Genomic DNA, 22,945 nt, shown 5'->3' on the forward strand with positions numbered 1-22,945 from the left:
AAGCCCCCGCCCTCCCTCCCTCCCCGCGCTGCCGCCAAGGAGAGAGAGGAGGGAGCGAAGGAAGAGCCGGAGCGTGTTGCTGACCTCAGCGATTCCCCGCAGCCTGCGCCCTCTCCCCCCTCCCTCCACTTTCCCTTTCGGCCCCTCCCCCTTCTCCTCCTTCTCTTCCCCCGCCCCCGCTCGCCTCCCCTCCCGCCCCGCCCACTCGGGCAGCCGCTGCGGAGCTGTCCGAAGTGCTGAAACGGACCGGGCTCGGCCAGCGCCTCTCCGCCTCGCCATGCCTCGCTCTTTCTTGGTCAAGAAGGTCAAAGCGGACGCCGTCTTCCAAGCCGGGTCGGGCTCCGTCAGCCCGCCGCCTTATCCTCCGCGGGAAACTTCCTACCCCGGGTGGGCGGGATCCGCCAGAGCCGGAGACCCCGGCCCGAAAGACGGTAAGCAGCGGCCGGCGCCTTCAGGACGCTCGTTGCGGTGGCGGGGGAGGGGTGGGTTGGGGAGTGGGGTTGGTGGGCGGGGGCGGGGAAGGGGACCGGTAAAAGTGGGAGGGAGGTGGAAGGGGTCGTCGGGAAGGTTATGGACTAGAGAAAGCCGGTCGTGTTGCGTTTGCTGGTGAAAGGAGGGGGTCCTCTGTTTCTCTTGGCTCAGGAGGGGAGAGGAGGAGGAGGAGGAGGAGGAGGAGGAGGAGGAAGGAGGAAGAAGAGGTGCGAGGAGGAGGAGGAGGAGGAGGGAGGAGAGAGAGGAGGAGGAGGAGGAGGAGGAGGAGGAAGATGAAGAGGAGGAGGGAGAGGAGGAAAGGAGGAGAGGAGGAGGGAGAGGAGGAAGGAAAGGAGAAGAGGGGGAGGAGGAGAAGGAGAGGAGGAGGAGGAAGGAGGAGGAGGGAGGGAGGAAGAGGTGCGGAGGAGGAGAGGAGGAGAAGGGAGAGGAGGGAGGAGGAGGAGGGGAGGATTGGGTCCCGATTTCTCTTGATGGGATGGGGACTTCCAAAATGAACCACCTTTCTCCTCCAACCCCCACCCTCCTGCAATGTGTACTGGAGAGGCTCTTCTACACACACACACACAACTTGGGGCTATAACCTCCCCTCGTCCGGGGAAAATCCCTCCGGGATCGTAGCGGCGGCGCGAAAAGGTCAATGCGACACTCCGTAGCCCGCGCAGGATCCTTTGCTGGGACGGGGAGGGACCTGGTGGGAACTCAGCCCTGAAGGACGGGAGAACAACTCGGGGTGGGTGAGGGGATGAGTTGAAGCTTACGTCGCCTCCGAGCCCCGGGGAGCCTTGGGGTGGGGGTGGGGTGGGGGGAGCCGTCAATCTCTCCCCGACGAACTACAAGGCGCATCGGGCTCATGGAATGAGTTGAGCGGCCTCCCGCGATACGTCTTTGGGGGGCGAATCGGGACAAAGCAAAGAGAAGCGAGAATAAATCAGAACAGCGTCGGGCTCTGCTCTTTGGCTTTAATTAGAGGAGGAGGAGGAGGAGGAGGAGGAGGAGGAGGGTTGATCTTGGAAAGTGTCCCGTTTCAGGAGGAGGCTAGAAAAGAGGAATGAACGGCTGGCGGGAGCCCTTGCTGCGAACGTGTGCATTCACGCAACACGCAGGACGCAGGCCCAAGGAAGCCACTGCCTGCCCGTAAAGTCGGAGAAAGGACTGCAGGGTCAGTCCATCTGGTTGGTCGTTGGTGGCTCAGGGGCAGGAGGAGTCTTTTTAAAAGGGAGGGAAAGGTGTTGTGTGGACACACAGCCGGTCTTGTTCCCTTCCTGAGGGGAAGGGGTGGAGAGAAGGGAGGGTGAGAGAAAGGCTGAGATTCCCTCCCCTGTGCCTAGTGGTCTTGGTTCCTCTGGAAGAGACCAGGATCAATTCAAAGTTTGCAGTCTACAAAGAAAGAGAGTTAAGAGATTAACGGAGTTGGCAGGGACCTGGTGGGTCATCTAGTCCAACCCCCCATGCCCAAGCAGGAGACCCTACACCATTTCTGACAGAGGCCACTCCAGTCTCTTCTTGAAAGCCTCAAGTGATGACACTCCTACAACTTAACAGATTACAGATAATCAGAGTTGGAAGGGACCTTCTAGGTCGTCTAGTCGAACCCCCCACCCAAGCAGGTGACCCTACCCCATTTCTGACCAATGGCAGTCCTGTCTCTTCTTGAAAACTTCCAGGGATGAAGCTCCCACAACTTCTGAGGGCAACTTCTGTTCCGTGGGTTGATTGTTCTCCCTGTCAGAAAATTTCTCCTCATTTCCAGGTTGAATCTCTCCTGGGTCAGTTCCCATCCATTATTACTTGTCTGACCTTTTGGAAAATAGTTTGACCCCTTCCTCCTCTCTGTGGCAGCCCCTCAAATATTGGAAGACTGCTAATATTGGAAGAGGGAGGGAGGGAGGGAGAGGAGAGGGGGAGAGAGAGGAGGAGAGGAGAGAGAGAGAGAGAGAGGAGGGGAGAGAAGGAGGAGAGAGAAGGGGAGAGAGAGAGGGAGGAGAGGGAGAGAGAGGGAGGGAGAGAGAGGGAGAGAGGGAGAGGGAGGGAGAGGGGAGAGAGAGGGAGAAGGAGAGAGAAGGGAGAGAGAGAAGGAGGGAGAGAGAAGGAGGGAGAGAGAAGGAGGGAGAGAGAAGGGGAGAGAGAGGGAGGGGGAGAGAGAGGAAGGGAGGGAGAGAGGGAGAGAGGGAGGGAGGGAGAGAGAGAGGGAGGGGCTTTGTTCCCACAGCATCCTTTACTAAATTGCCTGCAGCTGCATTCACAAACTTGCTTACCCTGGATGGGCCTTCATCCTGGTTGTGGTTTGTTTGCAAAAGTGCTTTTAACCTTGGCGGTGGTTGTTAGCTTAACCTTCATTTATTGGGCAAACTCTGTGCGTGGTTTTTGGAGGACAACTGGAACACTGGTAGTTTTGGCAAGCAGGTTTTCATGAGTTGTGTGAATGGGGCCAATTGGGGCTGGGGGGGGTGGGGGGGGGCTGCCTTTCAGGCTCTTGATATCAGGTCTGGTTGTTGATTTCAAAAATCTTTTTCAGTCCCAATTTTGCAACACCTGCAGGCTGGTTTTGGGGGGTGAGTCCATGCGTTGTCCTGCTGTGATTGTGCCTTTTAAGTATGGAAAATAATGCGTTTTTAAAAATTATTATTTGGCTCTTTTAAGAGGATTGTCCCAGGGGTTAGGAAGGAAAAAAAAATGCCCTCAGAGTGCCCAAGCAATGTTGTGTGATTTCACAAAAGTTGCAACTTTACAAATGTCTTCCCCAACTAAGTACCTTGTAAGACTGTCAATAGCACTTAGACTTATATACTGCTTTATAGTGCTTTCCAGCCCTCTCTAAGCAGTTTTACAGAGTCAGCCTCTTGCCCCCAACAATCTGGGTCCTCATTTTACCCACCTTGGAAGGAGGGAAGGCTGAGGTTGACTGGTGGGATTTGAACTGCCAAATTGTAGGCAGCTGGCTGCAGCAGGAGCAGTTTGCAGTACTGCACTCTAACCACTGCGTCACAGAAGCTCCTTATAGAATTGCTTTATACAATTACAATCCAATGCTACGATTGCCCGCATAGATAGAAACACTGCGACTGTAGCCCAACACTAGACAGTTTGGTCTAGTGGTTAAAGCATTAGGCTTGAAATCAGGAGACTGTAAGTTCTGGTTCTGGGCATGAAAGACAGCTGGGTGACTTTGGGCCAATCACCAGGAGACTGTGAGTTCTAGTCCCGCCTTAGACATGAAAGACAGCTGGGTGACATTGGGCCAATCACCAGGAGACAGTGAGTTCTAGTCCCGCCTTAGGCATGAAAGACAGCTCGGTGACTTTGGGCCAATCACCAGGAGACAGTGAGTTCTAGTCCCGCCTTAGGCATGAAAGCTAGTCCTGCTGGGTGACATTGGGCCAATCACCAGGAGACAGTGAGTTCTAGTCCCGCCTTAGGCATGAAAGACAGCTGGGTGACATTGGGCCAATCACCAGGAGAGTGGAAGTTCTAGTCCCACCTTAGGCATGAAAGACAGCTGGGTGACTTTGGGCCAATCACCAGGAGACTGTGAGTTCTAGTCCTGCTGGGTGACATTGGGCCAATCACCAGGAGACAGTGAGTTCTAGTCCCGCCTTAGGCATGAAAGACAGCTGGTGACATTGGGCCAATCACCAGGAGAGTGGAAGTTCTAGTCCCACCTTAGGCATGAAAGACAGCTGGTGACATTGGGCCAATCACCAGGAGACAGTGAGTTCTAGTCCCGCCTTAGGCATGAAAGACAGTGGTGACAGAAAGACAGCTGGGTGACATTGGGCTAATCACCAGGAGACGGTGAGTTATAGTTCTGACTAACCTTGTAAACGTGGGAGGAATTCTGAGAGTCCACAAGTCTTAAAGTTGCCAAGTTTGGAGACTTCTGGTTATCAGGCTGGAAAAAAAAAAAACAGGTTAACAGTGACTGCAGTTTTCACCTGTTTCTATTTTAGGAGTTGAGGCACCTTGCATATAGATGCAGCTCACGACAACTTGTGTGTGTGTGTGTGTAATCTCCCTCCCAGCCTTCGTTTCTATAATAGCAACAGAAGGAAAGGTGTCACCTGTGCTGGTTATGTATTTTTTTTTTCCCACCTGCACTTTGGTTTCATATTCTGCCTGGTGAAGAAATGAGGTTTAGCGAGGGCTCTGGGTCAAGCATTCAGAACAGAAAATGGAAGTTCAAACCAGCACAGGTGACACCTTTCCTTCTTCATCTACGGAGGAGACGGGAAAACAAGGAATCTTGTGGGATTTCTAGTCCACCTTCAAAATCTTCCTCAATCACCTGCATGAGACTTTTTTTTCAGCCTTTGACTAAGGAACAGAAGGTTTGCAATAGGGTCGGAGGGCAAAATAGAGAATACAGAATGACAAAGTTGGAAGGGACCTTAGAAGTCTTCTAGTCCAGCCCGCCTGCAGGGGAGTCAATACCATCCTCCACAAAGGGTTGCCCAAATTCTTCATTAAAACCTCCAGTGACGGAGCAGCCATGATTTCTGGAGACTGTTCCGCTGGTGAATTGTCCTCCCTGTCAGCAAGTTAGTTCTAGGTTGGATCTCTCTTTGATAAGAAGGGATAATAAAAGATAAGGATGGAGGGAGAGAGAGAGAGAGACAGACAGAAAGAGAGAGACACAGAAAGAGACAGAACGACAGACAGAGAAAGAGAGAGACAGACACGGGGAGGGAGTGGGGGGGAGAGAGAGACAGAAAAGAAAGACACAGAGACACACAGAGAGAGAGAGAGAGAAAGAGAGAGACAGAGACAGAAATAAAAGGAGAGAGATAGACCGAGGGGGAGGGAGAGTGTGTGTGTTAAAAGCTGCAACAGTCAAAATCTGAAGTACTCATTCTCACAGAAGAGACACAGAAAGAGAGAGAGAGACATGCAGACAGGGGTGGTGGGGGAGAAAGGGAGCCAGAGACAGAAAAAGGGAGAGACAGAGAGAAAGACAGAGACAAAGAAAGAGAGAGAGAGAGAGAAAGAAAAAGATAAAGAAAGAAAGAAAGAAAGAAAGAAAGAAAGAAAGAAAGAAAGAAAGAAAGAAAGAGACAGAGAGAGTCAGAGACAGAAAAAGAGACAGAGAGAAAGAGAGACACAGAAAGAAAAAGAGAGAAAGAGAAAAAAGAAAAGAAAAAGAATGAAGGAGGAAAGAAAGAAAGAAAAAAAGAAAAAGAAAGAAAGAAAGAAAGGGGAGGGGGACAGAGAGAGTCAGTGACAGGAAAAAAAAGAGACAGAGAGAAACAGAGGCACAGAAAGAAAGAGAAAGAGAGAGGGAGAAAGAAAGAAGAAAGAAAGAGAAAGAAAGAAAGAAAGAAAGAAAGAAAGAAAGAAAGAAAGGGACAGAGAGAGTCAGAAACAGAAAAAAGAGACAGAGAGAAAGAGAGACACAGAAAAAAAGAGAAAGAGAGAGGGAGAAAGAAAGAAAAAGAAAGAAAGAAAGAAAGAAAGAAAGAAAGAAAGAAAAGAAAGAAAGAAAGGGGGAGGAGGGACAGAGAGAGTCAGTGACAGAAAAAAAAAGAGAGAGAGACAGAGAGAAAGACAGAGAAAGAAAGAAAGAGACAGACAGAGGGGGAGGGGGAAGAGAGAGAGAGAGTGTGTGAAAAGCTGCAACTGTCCACCTTTGAAGTCCTCACCATCACAGGATCTGCTTGAACAGGGGGGACAAAGTGACCGTATTAGTTGGGTCCTCGAGACCAAATACTCAAAGAAAGATCTAGCTGTGTCCAGCCTATCGAAGAGAAGGATCTGTGTGTGTGTGTGTGTGTGTGTGTGATAACTGTCTCCCAGGCCTTGAGGGGCTGTCACAAAGAAGAGGGGATTGACTTATTCCCCAAAGCACCAGAAGAGATGAGGGAAAGCTCCTTAAAGTGAGACCCAACCTGGAAACCGCTGGCAGTGAGAAGAATTAACCAGTGGAACTGCTTGCCACCAGAAGTTGTGGATGCTCCATCAGTGGTGGTTTTCAAGACTGGACAGCCCCTTGTCTGAAATAGTCTAGGGTCTCCTCCCAGGGAGGCTGGACTAGAAGACCTCCAAAGTCCCTTCCAGGCTTCTGATTCTACGTACTGGGTTTCTCTACTCATCCAGAAGCCCTTAACCCAGGTTTCTCTGTCACACAGGGAGTCCTCAACTTATGACCACAACTGAGCCCAACATTTCTGTGGTTAAGGGAGACATTCGTTAAGTGACTTTTGCTCCATTTTACAACCATTCTTGCCACCGCAGCTGTTAAATTAGTCACCTGGTCGTTAAGTGAATCTGGCTTCCCCATGGACTTTGCTTGCCGGGAGGTCGCAAAAAGGGAATTCCCGTGAACTCCAGAATGCTGAAATGGTCATAAATATGAAAACTGGTCATAAGACACTTTTTTTTTCAGTGCCGTTGTAACTTCAAATGGTCACTAAATGTTGTAAGTCAAAGATCTACCTGTACTTGTTTATACAGTATATCATATAGGCAAAACGTAGTCACCAAACTGGTAGTAACACCGGTTGAATCCCACTCCTGCATGATATGCAAATAGGATGTCAAGGCCTAGACCAGTAGTCGCCAACCGGTGGGCTGGGGACCACTGGTAGTCCGTGAGAAAATTTTAGTGGTCCATAGAGAAATGTCCCACCCCCAAAAGTAATTAATCCAGGCTGCGCAGGAACACAAGGCTGTGCCGCCCACGTGGCCTGCGGGAACACAAAGCTTGCGTCGCTTGCATTGTGCACAACACGAGGTAGTGAGGGGAGGGGGGAAAGGGTGGAGGGAGGGAACTTGCCCTACTCACCTCACACGCCTCACCTGGCCACCGGGCTGCTTCTTTCCGCTTCTTCCTTCTTCTGCTTTTGGCTGCACGCAAGGAAAGCAGCCAAAGTCTTTCTTTCTCTCCCCGCAAACTCCGCCAGAAATGAGTCCTTGGGACCCTGCAAGGCCTCCTGCTCCAAGAGGCTGCGCCGGCAAAGACTCATTTCTGGCAGAGTTTGAGGGGAGAGAAAGAAAGACTTCTGCGGCTTCTGCTGCTTTCCTTGCATGAAGCCAACAGTCTCTCTCTCTCTCTCTCTCCCACTGAGAATGGAGCTGGAGACGGTATCCTGCGATCCCAAATAAAGAACGATCGAACGGTGGGAAAACGGGGTGGGGGGTTTTGCTGCAGACTTTTGGGGGGAGATTTTCCCAGGGTCTCTGGTCCGCGGGATTTAAAATGAGGAGTTTGGCGGTCCCTGAGGTCCAAAAGGTTGGTGACCCCCGGCCTAGAGGGTCCCTATTTCTGCCTCTTGGAAATCCCTGCCTGCAATTGGGCAGATTATGGGTGGGATCCAACTAGGGCCTGCTTGTAAAAGGGCCAAGGGGTGTAATGGGATGTATGGGGAGGGGAAGTGGAGGGGGAGAGGAGGAGGGAGGGGAGGAGAGAAAAGAGAGGAGGAGGCAGCGGAGGGAAAGGAAGAGGGGAAAGGGAAAAGAGGAAGAGGGGAAAGGCGAGGAGAGGAGGGGAGGAAAGAAGAAAGGAAAGGAGGAAAGGAAAGGGAACAGGAAAGGAGAAAAGGAAGAGGTAAAGGGGAAAGGAAAGGAGAAGAGGAAAGGAAAGAGGAAAGGAGAAGAGGAAAGGAAAGAGGAAAGGAAAGAAGAACAGAAAGGAAGAAAAAAGAACGGAAGAACGGAAAGGAGAAAAGGAAAGGAGGAAAGGAAAGAAGAAAAGAAAGGAAAGGAAAGAAGAATGGAAAGGAGAAAAGGAAAGGAGGAAAGGAAAGAGGAAAAGAAAGGAAAGGAAAGAAGAATGGAAAGGAGAAAAGGAAAGGAGGAAAGGAAAGGAAAGAAAAGGAGAAAAGGAAAGGAAAGAGGAAAGAAGAAAGGAAAGAAGAAAAGAAAGGAAAGGAAGAAGAACAGAAAGGAAAGGAAAGGAGGAAAGGAAAGAAGGAAAGGAAAGAAGAAAGGAAAGAAGAAAAGAAAGGAAAGGAAGAAGAACAGAAAGGAGGAAAGGAAAGGAGGAAAGGAAAGAGGAAAGGAAAGAAAAGGAGAAAAGGAAGAGGAAAAGGGAAAAGAAAAGGAGAAGAGGAAAGGAAAGAGCAAAGGAAAGAAGAAAGGAAAGAAGAATGGAAAGGAAGAAAAAAGAACGGAAGAACGAAAAGGAGAAAAGGAAAGGAAGAAAGGAAAGAAGAAAAGAACGGAAAGGAGAAAAGGAAAGGAGGAAAGGAAAGGAGAAAAGGAAAGGAAAGAAGAAAGGAAAGAAGAAAAGAAAGGAAAGGAAGAAAGAAGAATGGAAAGGAGGAAAGGAAAGGAGGAAAGGAAAGAGGAAAGGAAAGGAGAAAAGGAAAGGAAAGAAGAAAGGAAAGAAAAGAAAGGAAGAAAGAAGAACGGAAAGGAGGAAAGGAAAGGAGGAAAGGAAAGGAGGAAAAGCGGAAATGAAAAATCTATTGCTTTCTCCCAAATGAGAAGAGAAGATGGAAAGAAATATAAAATAAGGAGGAGAGGAGAGGCGAGTAGGAAAGGAAAATGGGGAAGGGGAAAGGGGAGGAAGAGGGGAGAGGAAAGAAAGGAAGAGGAAAAAGGAAACAAAAGAAGAGAAAAAGGTCAAAAAAAAAAACAAAAGAAAAAGAAAGGGAAGGTTCTATTCTCAGCCCAGCCCCAGGAGCAACGAGCCGCCATCTGCCAGAAAGACACACGGCCAAAATCAAACCCAATAAGCCACGATATCCAGGGAGGGTCCAAACGCAACGTCCGCTGACTTGGGTGACCTTGGCGAGCCAGGCCGGCTCAGGCCCGGGGAGAGGCCGGCCCGGAGGCTGCCAGGAATGCCCAGAGCCTTTTCGGGGACGTTGGGGGTGCTGTGGAGGAACGTGGCTTCCATCGCGGGTCGCAGGGAGGCCCCCCCACAACAGGGCTCCGTGAAGGGTCCTACGAGAACCGGGCTGGTTTCGAGATCCTTTTGCGGGACGTCCTTGAGCGACGGCTGCAACGGAGCCCAAACGGGCTCCTGTTCTTCAGCGAGAACTCTGCTAAGGGGGCTCCGGCACCCTATGGCAACTTGTCTCGTCACCGTTGTTAAGCGGATCATCAACGAATCCAGCATTCTCCCTCACCCCCCATTGATTTTGCTGGCCCAAAGGCTGGGGGAAAAAGAGAGAGAGAGAGAGAGAGAGAGAGAGCAAACCGCACTCGGTTCATTTTTGGAAATCACCCGCTGGGGATTCTGATGGCTGGAAAAGGGGGGCGGGCTCAGCCCTGCCTTAGGGCCACGTTTCTGGGTCTAGGTAGGCAGGTTTCCAAAATTCCTTCCTCCTCCCACAGGGAAAATACTGGGAGAAGACGAGAGAGAGAAAGAGAGGGGGGAGGGAGGGAGGGAGGGAGGGAGAGAAAGAGAGGGGAGGGAGAGTGATGGGAGGGAGGGAGAGGGAAAGAGAGATGGGAGGGAGGGAAAGAGGGAGGGAGAGAGTAAGAGAGGGAGGGAGAGAAAGAGGGAGCAAGGGAGAGAGAAAGGGGAGGGAAAGAGAAGGAGGGAGGGAGGGAGAGAGAAAGAGAGGGGGGAGGAGGAGACAGAAAGAGGGACGGAGGGAGAGAGGGAGGGAAAGAGGGAGGGTGAGGGAGAGAGAAAGGTGGAGGGGAGAGAGGGAAGGCAGGGAAAGAGGGGGGAGAGAGTAAGAGAGAGAGGGAGGGAGAAAAGAGGGGGGAGGGAGAGGGAGGGAGAGAGAGAAAGAGGGGGAAGGAAAGAGGGAGGGAGAGAGACAAAGAGGGAGGGAGAGAGAAAGAGAGGGGGGAGGGAGGAAGAGACAGAAAGAGGGGTGGAGGGAGAGAAAGAGGGAGGGAGAGAGAAAGGGAGGGAGGGAGAGAGAGAAAGAAAGAGAAGGAGGGAGAGAGATGGGAGGGAGGGAGGGAAAGAAGGAGGGAGAGAGTAAGAGAGGGAGGGAGGGAGAGAAAGAGGGAGCAAGGGAGAGAGAAAGATGGGGGAGGGCAGGGGAGGGAGAGAAAGGGAAGGAAGGAGAGGGAGGGAGAGAGAGAGAAAGAGAGAAGGAGAGAGAGAGATGGGATGGAGGGAGAGAGAGAAAGAGAGAGAGAGCCATCAGATGCCTTGCCCTTCAACGTCTGTCAAGCTGCTAGTCAGCACTTTCCCTGCAGCTCCACTGTGCATTCTCTTTGTGTGTGTGTGTGTGCGTGTGCGTGCGCGCTGTCTTTTCATGCCAAATAACGCTCTTGCTTCCATTGCAAAAAAAAAAACCGGTGGTGGGGAGTTCATAGAGGCTCGAGCGGTGCAGGGAAGAGCCGGCCTGCAACCCAAGGAGTTATGAAATTACTCTCTCTCGATAACCTTGGAAGGAATGAGTCATTGCTTCTGCACATCAGTGTGGGGATGGCGGGGGGAGGGGGGGAGAGTGCCCTCTGGGGTGGTTTGGCCTGCCTCCCCATTCCCCCTCCCCACCCTCCTTTCACATCTGCCAATTATGTAAGCATCCCCCGTAAGCGTCACATCCTGGTCTTTTCTGGCCACGGTTGAAGAGACTGTGCATTGAAGCTTTATTTATGGTCAGGGGGGAATGTATATATATATATATATGGCTGGCCTTTCTCCGTCGTCCGTCGTGACTCTGGGCCTCCGTTTTAGAAGAATAAAAGCCCCGCGCAAGAAGGAGGATTAGGGAACACGGAAAATAAAACAGACGGAGAACGGTTGCAGGAAGTGGGTAGGTCTACTTTAGCGAAGAGAAGGACCAGGGGAGACAGGAGAGCAGCCTTCCCATATTGGAGAGGGGCTGCCCCCCAAAAGAAGGGGGAGTCGAGATCTTCTCCGAAGCAACATGAAGGCAGGACAAGAAGCCCCATCGCTGGAGTTTTTCGAGAAGAGATTGGACAGCCGTCGGTCTGAAACGGCATAGGGTCTCCTGCTCGGGCTGGGGGTTGGACTAGATGACCGCCGAGGTCCCTTCCAACTCTGTTATTCTTGTAAGCGTCTCCTGTTTGAGCTGAGGGTTGGACTAGATGACCTCCGAGGTTCCTTCCAACTCTTATTCTGTAATTCTGTAACTGTCTCCTGTTTGAGCTGAGGGCTGGACTAGATGACCTCCGAGGTCCCTTCCAACTCTTATTTTGTAAGGGTCTCCCGCTTGAGCTGAGGGTTGGACTAGATGACCTCCGAGGTCCCTTCCAACTCTTATTCTGTAATTCTGTAAGCGCTCTCCTGTTTGAGCTGAGGGTTGACCAGATGACCTCCAAGGTCCCTTCCAACTCTGTTATTCTTGTAAGCGTCTCCTGTTTGAGCTGAGGGTTGGACTAGATGACCTCCGAGGTCCCTTCCAACACTTATTCTGTAATTCTGTAAGCGTCTCCTGCTTGAGCTGAGAGTTGGACTAGATGACCTCCGAGGTCCCTTCCAACTCTGTTAATCCGCAAAGGAAAAAGGAGCTCTCGCCTCACCATCAGGAGACTGTGAATTCAATCCTAGGTAGCAACAGATATTTCTCTCTCTGGGCACAATGAGAATATATACTTGGAACTCACTCCCTGACTCTGTTGTTACACCCTCAAACCCCCAAAACTTTCACCTTAAACTGTCTACCGTGGACCTCACCCCCATTCCTAAGAGGTCTATAATAAGTGTGCCAGCGTGCCTACCGTCCTCATTCTACTGTCCCCATTTATTCGTACTCATTTATTCGATATATACTTATACCTGTTTATACTTACATATTAATATGTTATGTTCATACTGGTGATGACCCAAATGGGTGTAGCACAAAAGCAACGAAGTCACAAAAGTAGGTAAATTCCTCCAACTTTAATTCCTTTAATTCCTCCAACTTGGCCCCCAATGTCCAGTTATCATCGGCTGGAGAAAAAGAGGAGTTTTTAAAGGGAAGCAATGAAGTCTGAACCCAAAATACATCTAAATTATAAATAAAAACCAACACAAACCACAGCTGCAGCAATTAACGAGACAGGGCAGGATAAGGAATTGCACACTTCCAAAGATAACGAAACACACACAATTAGGAGGACGCCAGAACCCAGATAAGACTTGACAAACAAAGATAACGCACGCTTTGCTTCCAGCAAGGCACTGTGAGCAAACGCCCTTTTTAAATCCTGTTTTCCCAGCTGCAGCTAATGAAGGGGATCAAGGCCCTTTTCTCCCCTGTAAGCCATGTTGCTCCCTTCTCCGTTCTTCACTGCATGCCCTAGGATGAAGAGGGGACGGGCCTGGGTCTTTCTCTGAATGCCCATCTGGACTGTGCCCTTCCCCAGTTTCCTCCACAGCCCCCCGGAGCCACCCTCCCCACTCCCTGTCAGCTATTCCACCTCCCCCTCGGAACCAGATTCCAACGGGGGTGGGTGGGCAATGACAATACTTATCCTTGTTTTCTCAGACACGCTTGACAAACTAAATACAATAAAAAAAAATAAAACATATCTGCTAAACAAAACTCCGCCTTGGCGACAGGCAAGGCATCCGGCCATGAAACACGCTGCTAGCTCCATTCAGTGGCCCAGGACTCCACCCCTAAGGCAAGGGATCGTGGCTTTGTTAAAATATGGGGATCTCCAGTGTTCGTGAGCAGGGACTAAGAATGGGAATGAATGAATGAATAAATGGTCTGTAGTTAGAAAGCATTCTCCCCTTCCTACCAGCTCCTTCCTTCCTTCCTTCCTTCCTTCCTTCCTTCCTTCCTTCCTTCCTTCCTTCCTTCCTTCCTTCCTTCCTTCCTCCCCTCCCCCGCTCTTCTGACACACACACACACACACACCCTCCCAAATTCTTAATTCAGAAATACCTGCCTTAGGCTCCGAAGCTCTTTTATCATCCTTTGAAGAGCTGAGTCAAGCAGAAAGCTCCGGCTGGCATCTTCTACTAGGGGGGGCGGGCGGAGAAAGCAACCGGGTTGCCCTTGGAGAAGCTAAAGCTATGCAAAATGCCAATTAAAAAAATGGAGACTGTTTCCCCTGCTCCCCCCCCCCCCCCCCTTTTCCCCAGCATGAAGGTCAGGGAGCTGGCAAGGAGGAGAAGCCAGGATTGGGCCGCGTTCCGCATCCATCCATCCATCCGTCCATCCACCCCCGGGAAGCCAGGGCGAGCAGGAGGCAGAGCCAACATTTGCAAAGTTTTGTCTGCAGAGGGAGGGACACGGAGGAAGCCCTTCTGGAGAGGAAGGCTTTTGGCCGAAGGGAAGCCTATGGGGTGTAGGTTTTGAGAAGGATGGAGGGGGAAAAAAAAATGTTTTTTAAAAAAAATGCTTATTCGGCAAATGCTGGGAGAGAAGGAAAGGGAAGGGAGAAAGGAAAGGAAAAGGAGGAGAGGAAAGGAGAAAGGAAACGAGAAAGGAGAGGAGAGGAATGGAACGGAAAAGAGAAAGGAAAGGAAAGGAGAGGAAAGGAAAGGAAAGGAAAGGAAAGGAAAGGAAAGGAAAGGAAAGGGGAGGAGAGGAGAGGAGAGGAATGGAACGGAAAGAGAAAGGAAAGGAGAGGAAAGGAAAGGAAAGGAAAGGAAAGGAAAGGAAAGGAAATGAGAAAGAAAGGAGAGGAGAGGAGAGGAAAGGAAAGGAAAGGAGAAAGGAAAGGAAAGGAGAAAGAAAAGGAAAGGAGAAAGAAAGGAGAGGAGAGGAATGGAAAGGAAAGGAGAAAGGAAAAGAGAAAGGAAAGAGAAAGTAAAGGAAAGGAGAAAGGAAAGGAAAGGAAAGGAAAGGAGAGGAGAGGAAAGGAAAGGAGAAAGGAAAGAGAAAGTAAAGGAAAGGAGAAAGGAAAGGAAAGGAGAGGGAGAGGAAAGGAAAGGAAAGGAAAGGAGAAAGGAAAGGAAAGGAGAAAGAAAAGGAAAGGAGAAAGAAAGGAGAGGAGAGGAATGAAAAGGAAAAGGAGAAAGGAAAAGAGAAAGGAAAGAGAAAGTAAAGGAAAGGAGAAAGGAAAGGAAAGGAAAGGAAAGGAGAGGAGAGGAAAGGAAAGGAAAGGGAAGGAGAAAGGAGAAAGAAAAGGAAAGGAGAAAGGAAAGGAAAGAGAAAGAAAGGAGAGGAGAGGAATGAAAAGGAAAGGAGAAAGGAAAAGAGAAAGGAAAGAGAAAGTAAAGGAAAGGAGAAAGGAAAGGAAAGGAGAGGAAAGGAAAGGAAAGGGAAGGAGAAAAGGAGAAAGAAAAGGAAAGGAGAAAGGAAAGAGAAAGAAAGGAGAGGAGAGGAATGAAAAGGAAAGGAAAGGAAAGGAAAGGAGAAAGGAAAGGAAAGAAAAGGAAAGGAGAGGAGAAAGGAAAGGAAAGAGAAAGTAAAGGAAAGGAGAAAGGAAAGGAAAGGAGAGGAGAGGAAAGGAAAGGAAAGGGAAGGAGAAAGGAGAAAGAAAAGGAAAGGAGAAAGGAAAGAGAAAGAAAGGAGAGGAGAGGAATGAAAGGAAAGGAAAGGAAAGGAAAGGAGAAAGGAAAGGAAAGAGAAAGAAAGGAGAGGAGAAAGGAAAGGAAAGGAGAATGAGAAAGGAAATGAGAAAGAAAGGAGAGGAGAGGAATGAAAAGGACAGGAGAAAGGAAAGGAGAAAGGAAAGGAAAGGAAGACAGAATAACAGAACAGAACAAGGTTAAGCAACTCTGGGTCTGGTTTACAGTATAATCCCGGTAAAAGCATAAATCTAAAAAAACGATTAAAAGGAACACAGGTTAAATAGAGACTAAAAAACACACCAAAAACCAAACAGCCTTTGATGCAGGGATTGTATGGCGTTGGCCCCTGCTGGGGCAGCTTTCCTCATCCAAGGATAGGATAATTCCCAAGACTTCTGGGATGACAGAGTGATATATTTCTTCTTTCCTTCCCTTCTCCAAGACCATCTGGGCTTTCTTGCCACCTACCCAGATTTTGACGCGCCGCCATGCCCCCTTCTATCCCAAGTCCCCTTTTTCAGTTGGAAGAGTCGATTTTGGGAAACCAGATTCACTTACTGACCATGTGATCCGCTTAATAACTACAGTGATTGGCCTTTTGGCTGGGGATGATTGGGCCAGGTGAGCCATTCGGCACAGAACGCCCATCCAAATTCACACTCGCGCACACACACACACCCAGTTCCACGCTTCAGGGTTTACACACACACACACACACACACACACACACACACACCCCTTTCAATTCATGAGCCAGGAGCCATGGTTTGCAGGCTTCGGGTGTTGGGAACGATCTTGCTCAGGTGAGCCTGTTGACTTGGCTGCCTCCTTATGGGGTCACCTTGCCACGATTCCAGGGGAAGTGTGAAGAAATTGCTGAGCTATGCCTTTTCCTGCCAGGCGGCCGGCCGTGCGATGGTGCTGGGTGAATAAGGAGGAAGGAGAGCAAAAAAAAAATAAAAAAAAGAAGGAAAAAAGGAAGGGGGTTGAATGAGATCTTCGCAGCAGAACATAATTTGAGGAGGGGTTCTGAGCTGCTAATCCCCCTTGGGTTTCATACCTGCATAAACAAAGGTGGATTTTAAAAATAGTAAAGCTAGTGCGCTCTCTCTCTTTCTCTCTCTTTCTCTCCTTCTCTCTCTCTCTCCAGCCTCCAGTATGAAGAATTTGCAGAGAGAGAGAGAGAGGATAAAAATAGTTTGGATTTTTTTTTAACTTCTCCCTGTTCCTTCAAGACTTTTAAAAACACAATCAATAATCCTGGAGGAGGAGGAGGAGGAGGAGGAGGTGGCAGAGAAAGGACAGCATCTCTTGCTGAGAGTTGGAAATGGAGTTAAGACAGGTGCATTTACAGAGAGAGAGAGAGGGAGAGAGAGAAAGACAGAGAGATGGAGAAAGAGAGAGATGGAGAGAGAGAGAGAGAGAGGGAGACAGAGAAAGAAACAGACAGAGATAGAGCGAGGAGAGAAAAATGGGGAGAGAGAAAGAGAGACAGATGGGGAGAGAGAGAGAGAGAGAGAAAGTGAGACACAGAGAGAGAGAGAAAATGAGAGAAAGAGACAAAAAGAGAGAAAGAGACAGAGAGAAAAAGTGAGACACACACACACACAGAGAAAGAAAACGAGAAAGAGACAAAAAGAGAGAGAGAGAGAAAGAAAAAGACAGAGAAAGATGGAGAGAGAAAGAGATGGAGAGAGAAAGAAAGACAGAGAAGGAGAGAGAAACGGGGGAGAAAGAGGTAGAGACAGAGAGACACAGAGAGAGGGAGAGAGATACCGAGAAAGAAAGAGACAGGAGTGAAAAAGCGAGAGAGAGCAAGAGAAAGTGAGACAGAGAGAAAGAGAAAGACAGAAGGAGAGAGAGAAAAAGAGAAAAAGAGAGAAAGAGATGGAGAAAGAAACAGAGAGAGAGGAGTAAAAGACAGAGAGAGAGAGAGAGATGGGGAGAGAGAGAAAGAGACAGAGAGAGAGAGAGCAAAACTGAGTTGGAAAAAGAGAGAGAAAGAGAAACAAAGAGACCGAGAGAGAGGAGTGAAAGAAAGAGACACAGATGAGGAGAGAGAGAGAGAGAGACAGAGAGACAGAGAGACAGAAGGAAAGAGAAAGAAAGGAAGAGAGAGAAAGAGAGAAATACAAATGCACACAGACACACAAACACACACTATCCTATCCTTTATGAAATCTGATACAGTTGTCCTCGACCTACGACTGCAGTCGAGCCCAAAATCTCCACTGCTAAGCAAGACAGCTGCTCTGAGTCCCGCCCCATTTTATCACCCTTCTTGCCACCGTTGTTAAGTGAAGTCACCGCAGTTGTTAGTAACCCTGTTGTATAGGGAATCTGGTAACTTTGTTCTCAGAAGATCACAGAAGGTGACTGCAATCGTCATAAATACATACCAGTTGCCAAGCATCCCAATTTTGATCAGGTGACCATGGGGATAGTGCAGCGGCCGTAAGTGAGAAACCCGCTCAGAAGTTTGCTTTTCCAGCGCTGCTGTAATTTTGAACGGTCACCGAACGAATGGTTGTAACTCAAGGACTACCGCACTGTCTTCAAGGAAATTATTTCCCTGTAAAGCAATGACATCACCCTCCCTCGGTGCCCTCTGGGGCTCTGCAAGTCCTGCTCTGGTTGTGCGAAGGAGGTCCTGGAAAGGTGGACTTCAACTCCCAGAATTCACCAGCCGGCACACTTTATGATCTGTGGACTTTCCTTCCCTTCCCTTTTTTTTCTGTTACCTTGCCATCTCTTTCATTCCTTTCCTTTCCTTCTTTCCTTTCCTTCTTTCCTTCTTTCCTTTCCCCTTTCCTTTCCTTTCCCCTTCTCCTTTCCTTCTTTCCTTCTTTTTGTCTTTCCTTTCCTTTCCCCTTCTCCTTTCCTCCTTTCCTTTCCTTTCTTTTCCTTTCCTTTCCCCCTTCTCCTTTCCTTCTTTCCTTTTTCCTTTCCTTTCCCCTTCTCCTTTCCTTCTTTCCTTCTTTTTGTCTTTCCTTTCCTTTCCCCTTCTCCTTTCCTTCTTTCCTTTCCTTTCTTTTCTTTTCCTTTCCCCTTCTCCTTTCCTTCTTTCCTTTCCTTTCCTTTCCTTTCCCTTCTCCTTTCTTCCTTTCCTTCTTTCCTCTCCATTCCTTTCCTTTCCCCTTCTCCTTTCCTTCTTTCCTTTTCCTTTCCTTTCCCTTCTCCTTTCCTTCTTTCCTTCTTTTTGTCTTTCCTTTCCTTTCCCCTTCTCCTTTCCTCCTTTCCTTTCCTTTATTTTCCTTTCCTTTCCCCTTCTCCTTTCCTTCTTTCCTTTTCCTTTCCTTTCCCCTTCTCCTTTCCTTCTTTCCTTCTTTTTGTCTTTCCTTTCCTTTCCCCTTCTCCTTTCCTTCTTTCCTTTCCTTTCTTTTCTTTTCCTTTCCCCTTCTCCTTTCCTTCTTTCCTTTCCTTTCCTTTCCTTTCCCCTTCCTCCTTTCTTCCTTTCCTTCTTTCCTCTCCATTCCTTTCGTTTCCCCTTCTCCTTTCCTTCTTTCCTTCTTTTTCCTTTCCTTTCCTTTCCCCTTCTCCTTTCCTTCTTTCCTTTCCTTTCCTTTCCTTTCCTTTCCTTTCCCCTTCTCCTTTCCTTCTTTCCTTTCCTTCTTCTTTCTTTTTCTCCTTTTCTTTCCTTTCCTTTTCTTTCCTCTCCTCTCCTTTCCTTTCCCCTTTCCCTCTTTCCTTTTTCCTTCACCGTTCCTCCCCTCCTATCTTCTTTCCCTTTCCCTTCCCTCCTGTGTTGTGATCACAGGAAAACATTCTGCACTTTTGTTCCGCTTACTTTCCAGTGGAGATTGGATCCCTTCCTCCACTCCAAAGGGCAGATCAGCAGAGACAGATGTCCTCGGAATATGTCAACTTCTGTTGAATTTGTCAGACAAAAATAGCCTCCCTCTCCAACATTTCAGAAATGGAAATTGCACACCTCCCAGAACAAATAGCTGGGAAATCATTTTTCGGTTTCCTGCATGCAACCAGTCTCTGCTAATGGTGGTGGTGGTGGTGACAAACCCCCCAAGATGGCTGGCAGGGTCTTAGAGGTCCTCTAGACTAATCCCCTACTTAGAGCAGTTTTTGGCGGGGAGGAAGGGGAGGTAAACTCTGGGGGAACATTAAAGCGGATTGAAGTCCTTCCCACTTGGGACATTAGAGAAAATGGGGTATGATTACACTTTTTTATTTATTTATTCATGATATTTATATAACTACCCATCTTATAAAAACAAAACCAGGAAATCTATGGCAGTTCTAGAACTCACTGTCTCCTGGTGATTGGCCTAAAGTCACCCAGTCAGCTTTCATGCCTAAGGTGGGACTAGAACTCACCGTTTCCTGGCGATTGGCCCAAAGTCACCCAGTCCACTTTCATGCCTAAGGCAGGACTAGAACTCACAGTCTCCTGGCGATTGGCCCAAAGTCACCCAGTCAGCTTTCATGCCTAAGGCAGGACTAGAACTCACCGTCTCCTGGCGATTGGCCCAAAGTCACCCAGTCCACTTTCATGCCTAAGGCAGGACTAGAACTCACAGTCTCCTGGCGATTGGCCCAAAGTCACCCAGTCGGCTTTCATACCTAAGGCGGGACTAGAACTCACCGTCTCCTGGCGATTGGCCCAAAGTCACCCAGCTGTCTTTCATGGCTAAGGCGGGACTAGAACTCACCATCTCCTGGCGATTGGCCCAAAGTCACCCAGCTGCCTTACATGCCTAAGGCGGGACTAGAACTCACCGTCTCCTGGCGATTGGCCCAAAGTCACCCAGCTGTCTTTCATGGCTAAGGCGGGACTAGAACTCACCGTCTCCTGGCGATTGGCCCAAAGTCACCCAGCTGGCTTTCATGCCTAAGGCGGGACTAGAACTCACCGTCTCCTGGCGATTGGCCCAAAGTCACCCAGCTGTCTTTCATGGCTAAGGCGGGACTAGAACTCACCGTCTCCTGGCGATTGGCCCAAAGTCACCCAGCTGGCTTTCATGCCTAAGGCGGGACTAGAACTCACCGTCTCCTGGCGATTGGCCCAAAGTCACTGTTGGAAGAAATATCCACCTGGTTCAGTTACAAACCGAGAGAAAGGCGCTGGAGACAAAATGGAGGCTGGAGGCTGATTGGAAAGAGGGTTTAATGATGAAGCATGAACCACACGGGTGGTTCTGGGCAGCTGACCCCCACGGAATTGCGAACAGGGGCTGGGGTTTGTACTTCCTCTTGGGCCTTGCCCTTGGACTTCCTGTTCCTGTTACAAGAACGTGTATTCTATTGGCTGTTGTCAGATTCCCATGGGGCTATGGAGGGGTTATGTAGGGGTCATAGATGGCTCTACAGGCAAAGTACAAATCCTAGGTGTTTGTCTGAGCTAAGCTTGGTTGAAGTTTGGAGGGTGATGCGACGTCCTTAGGAGATCGTGCAATGCAGTGAGGGTAGTGGGCTAATCCTATTTTGTCTCGAAGGATCGTGTCCTGTTCTGGAGTTGAAGGTCTTTTGTTTTGTAGATAGGCTGGCCCAGTCTATCTTAATCGTCCCAAAATATCTGCTCGTCAGCAGGAAGTCACGGGGCTTCTGAGCTTCGGTTTCCTTTAAGATTTTTCTATTTCTCTTTTAGGGGAAATGTTTTATCCTGCGTCTTTTTTTTAATATTCTGCAAAACACTTCATTCTTCTAGGAGTGGGGTGGCTTCCCACAGTCACCCAACTACCTTTCATGCCTAAGAGGGAGACTAGAACTCACCGTCTCCTGGCGATCGGCCCAAGGTCACCCAGCCAGCTTTCCTGTTTCAAGCGGGACTAGAACTCACTGTCTTCTACTTTCTGGTCTAACGCTAACCATAGTCCAATCTGGCTGTTTGTATATCTAAGCACAACTTCATCTCCTCTCCCTTTTCCTCCCTCTTCCTCCCTCCCTCCCTCTCTCTGTCCACCTTCCATCTATCCTATCCCTGTCCCATCCCGTCATAGGAAGGAAGGAAGGAAGGAAGGAAGGAAGGAAGGAAGGAAGGAAGGGAGGGAGGAAGGAAGAAAGGAAGGAAGGGAAAACAGGCAGGAAGGCAGGGGTGGAAGGAAGGAGGAAAGGATGGAAAGCAGGCAGGAAGAAAGGAAGGAAGGGCAGAGGGAGGTGGAAGGAAGGAAGGAAGGAAGGAAGGAAGGAAGGAAGGAAGGAAGGAAGGAAGGAAGGAAGGAAGGGGAAAACAGGCAGGAAGGGAGGGGTGGAAGGAAGGAGGAAAGGACGGAAAGCAGGCAGGCAGGCAGGCAGGCAGGCAGGAAGGAAGGAAGGAAGCAAGGAAGCAAGGAAGGAAGGAAGGAAGGAAGGGAAAACAGGCAGGAAGGGAGGGATGGAAGGAAGGAGGAAAGGAGGAAAGCAGAGGCAGGCAGGCAGGCAGGCAGGAAGGAAGGAAGGAAGGAAGGAAGGAAGGAAGGAAGGAAGGAAGGAAAGAAGGAAAACAGGCAGGAAGGGAGGGGTGGAAGGAAGGAGGAAAGGATGGAAAGCAGGCAGGCAGGAAGAAAGGAAGGAAGGAAGGGCAGAGGGAGGTGGAAGGAAGGAAGGAAGGAAGGAAGGAAAAACAGACAGGAAGGAGGGGTGGAAGGAAGGAGGAAAGGATGGAAAGCAGGCAGGAAGAAAGGAAGGAAGGGCAGAGGGAGGTGGAAGGAAGGAAGGAAGGAAGGAAGGAAGGAAGGAAGGAAGGAAAACAGGCAGGAAGGGAGGGGTGGAAGGAATGAGGAAAGGACGGAAAGCAGGCAGGCAGGCAGGCAGGCAGGCAGGAAGGAAGGAAGGAAGGAAGGAAGGAAGGAAGGGAAAACAGGCAGGAATGGAGGGGTGGAAGGAAGGAGGAAAGGATGGAAAGCAGGCAGGAAGAAAGGAAGGAAGGAAGGGCAGAGGGAGATGGAAGGAAGGAAGGAAGGAAGGAAGGAAGGAAGTAGAGGGAGGGTCGGAAGTTAACCTTGGAGTTAACCTATGCTGATATGGGTGCTGGTTATTGGTGGGGAGGGGCTGGTTGACTACCGGACATTTTCCATGTGCTGCTCTCTCCCACAGGGTACATCCCAGCCTGCCTCCCATCCTCAGGTCACAAGAATGAGAAGAAGAAAGCCCACCGCCGGGGGGCCTCTCCTGACCCCCTTTACACCCCAATCCAGGAGGACTACAGCGACCCTGAGAGCCCCCAATCCAGCCTCTCGTCCCACTACTTCCAGGGCGAGGCAGCCGTCACCGAGAGCTACTCCATGGACGCCTTCTTCATCATCGACGGGCGGTCCCGCCGGCGGGCCGAGGGTCCTCGTCGCGGCGCCCACCGCCACGCCTGCACCGAATGCGGCAAGACCTACGCCACCTCCTCGAACCTCAGCCGGCACAAGCAGACGCACCGCAGTCTGGACAGCAAGCTGGCGCGCAAGTGCCCGACCTGTAGCAAGGCCTACGTCTCCATGCCGGCGTTGGCCATGCACCTGCTGACGCACAACCTCAAACACAAGTGCGCCGTGTGCGGTAAGGCCTTCAGCCGTCCGTGGCTGCTGCAGGGACATATGCGCTCGCACACCGGGGAGAAGCCCTTTGGCTGTTCGCACTGCGGGAAGGCCTTTGCCGACCGCTCCAACCTGCGGGCGCACATGCAAACCCACTCGGCGCTCAAGCATTACCGTTGCAAGCAATGCCACAAGACTTTCGCTCTCAAATCCTACCTCCACAAACACTATGAATCGGCCTGCTTCAAAGGGCCGGAACACGCCTGCCCAGCAGAGAACTGACTCCTGACCCCTCCGTTAGGGACAGGGAGGGGGTCCCACGCCTGCAGCCTCCTCCGGTCGTCCTGCGGAGGATTCCTACGTCTCACACACACACACAAAAGGAACCTCGCTGGAGCCGGGAGGATCCACAGGAAGAATCGCAGGACACCACGTTTATGGGGAACGGTGTCTTCCAACCTCAGCGAAACTCTCTTCCTACAGCTCCCTGGCTGGGTTCACACAACAGGCACAACCCAACGAAGTCACGGCGGTCGATACACCTTCCCAACGTGCTAAGTTTGGTCCGTAACTTAGCTTTGCTCAGGTCCCGTACACTTGTAGGTGAAGCCCTCCGGAGGGCGATCTGTCTCCAAACCTTCGATTCATTCATGCGTTGGAAGAACTGTTGCAA

The 22,945-nt window shown here is 49.9% G+C and overlaps 1 protein-coding gene across 1 annotated transcript; it reads left to right on the forward strand.

Moving 5' to 3' along the window:
- The first annotated feature begins 274 nt into the window (after window positions 1–274).
- SCRT2 (scratch family transcriptional repressor 2) lies at window positions 275–22,725 on the forward strand. Its single transcript, XM_087928664.1, has 2 exons — window positions 275–431; window positions 21,845–22,725. Exons 1-2 carry the CDS (start codon window positions 278–280, stop codon window positions 22,552–22,554), a joined length of 864 nt encoding a protein of 287 aa, XP_087784790.1. The 5' UTR covers window positions 275–277; the 3' UTR covers window positions 22,555–22,725.
- The last annotated feature ends 220 nt before the right edge of the window (window positions 22,726–22,945 follow it).

The sequence above is a fragment of the Pseudonaja textilis genome, chromosome 3 (genome assembly GCF_049901715.1).
Source record: "Pseudonaja textilis isolate UNSWEBS1 chromosome 3, rPseTex1.2, whole genome shotgun sequence".
Lineage (NCBI taxonomy): Eukaryota > Metazoa > Chordata > Lepidosauria > Squamata > Elapidae > Pseudonaja > Pseudonaja textilis.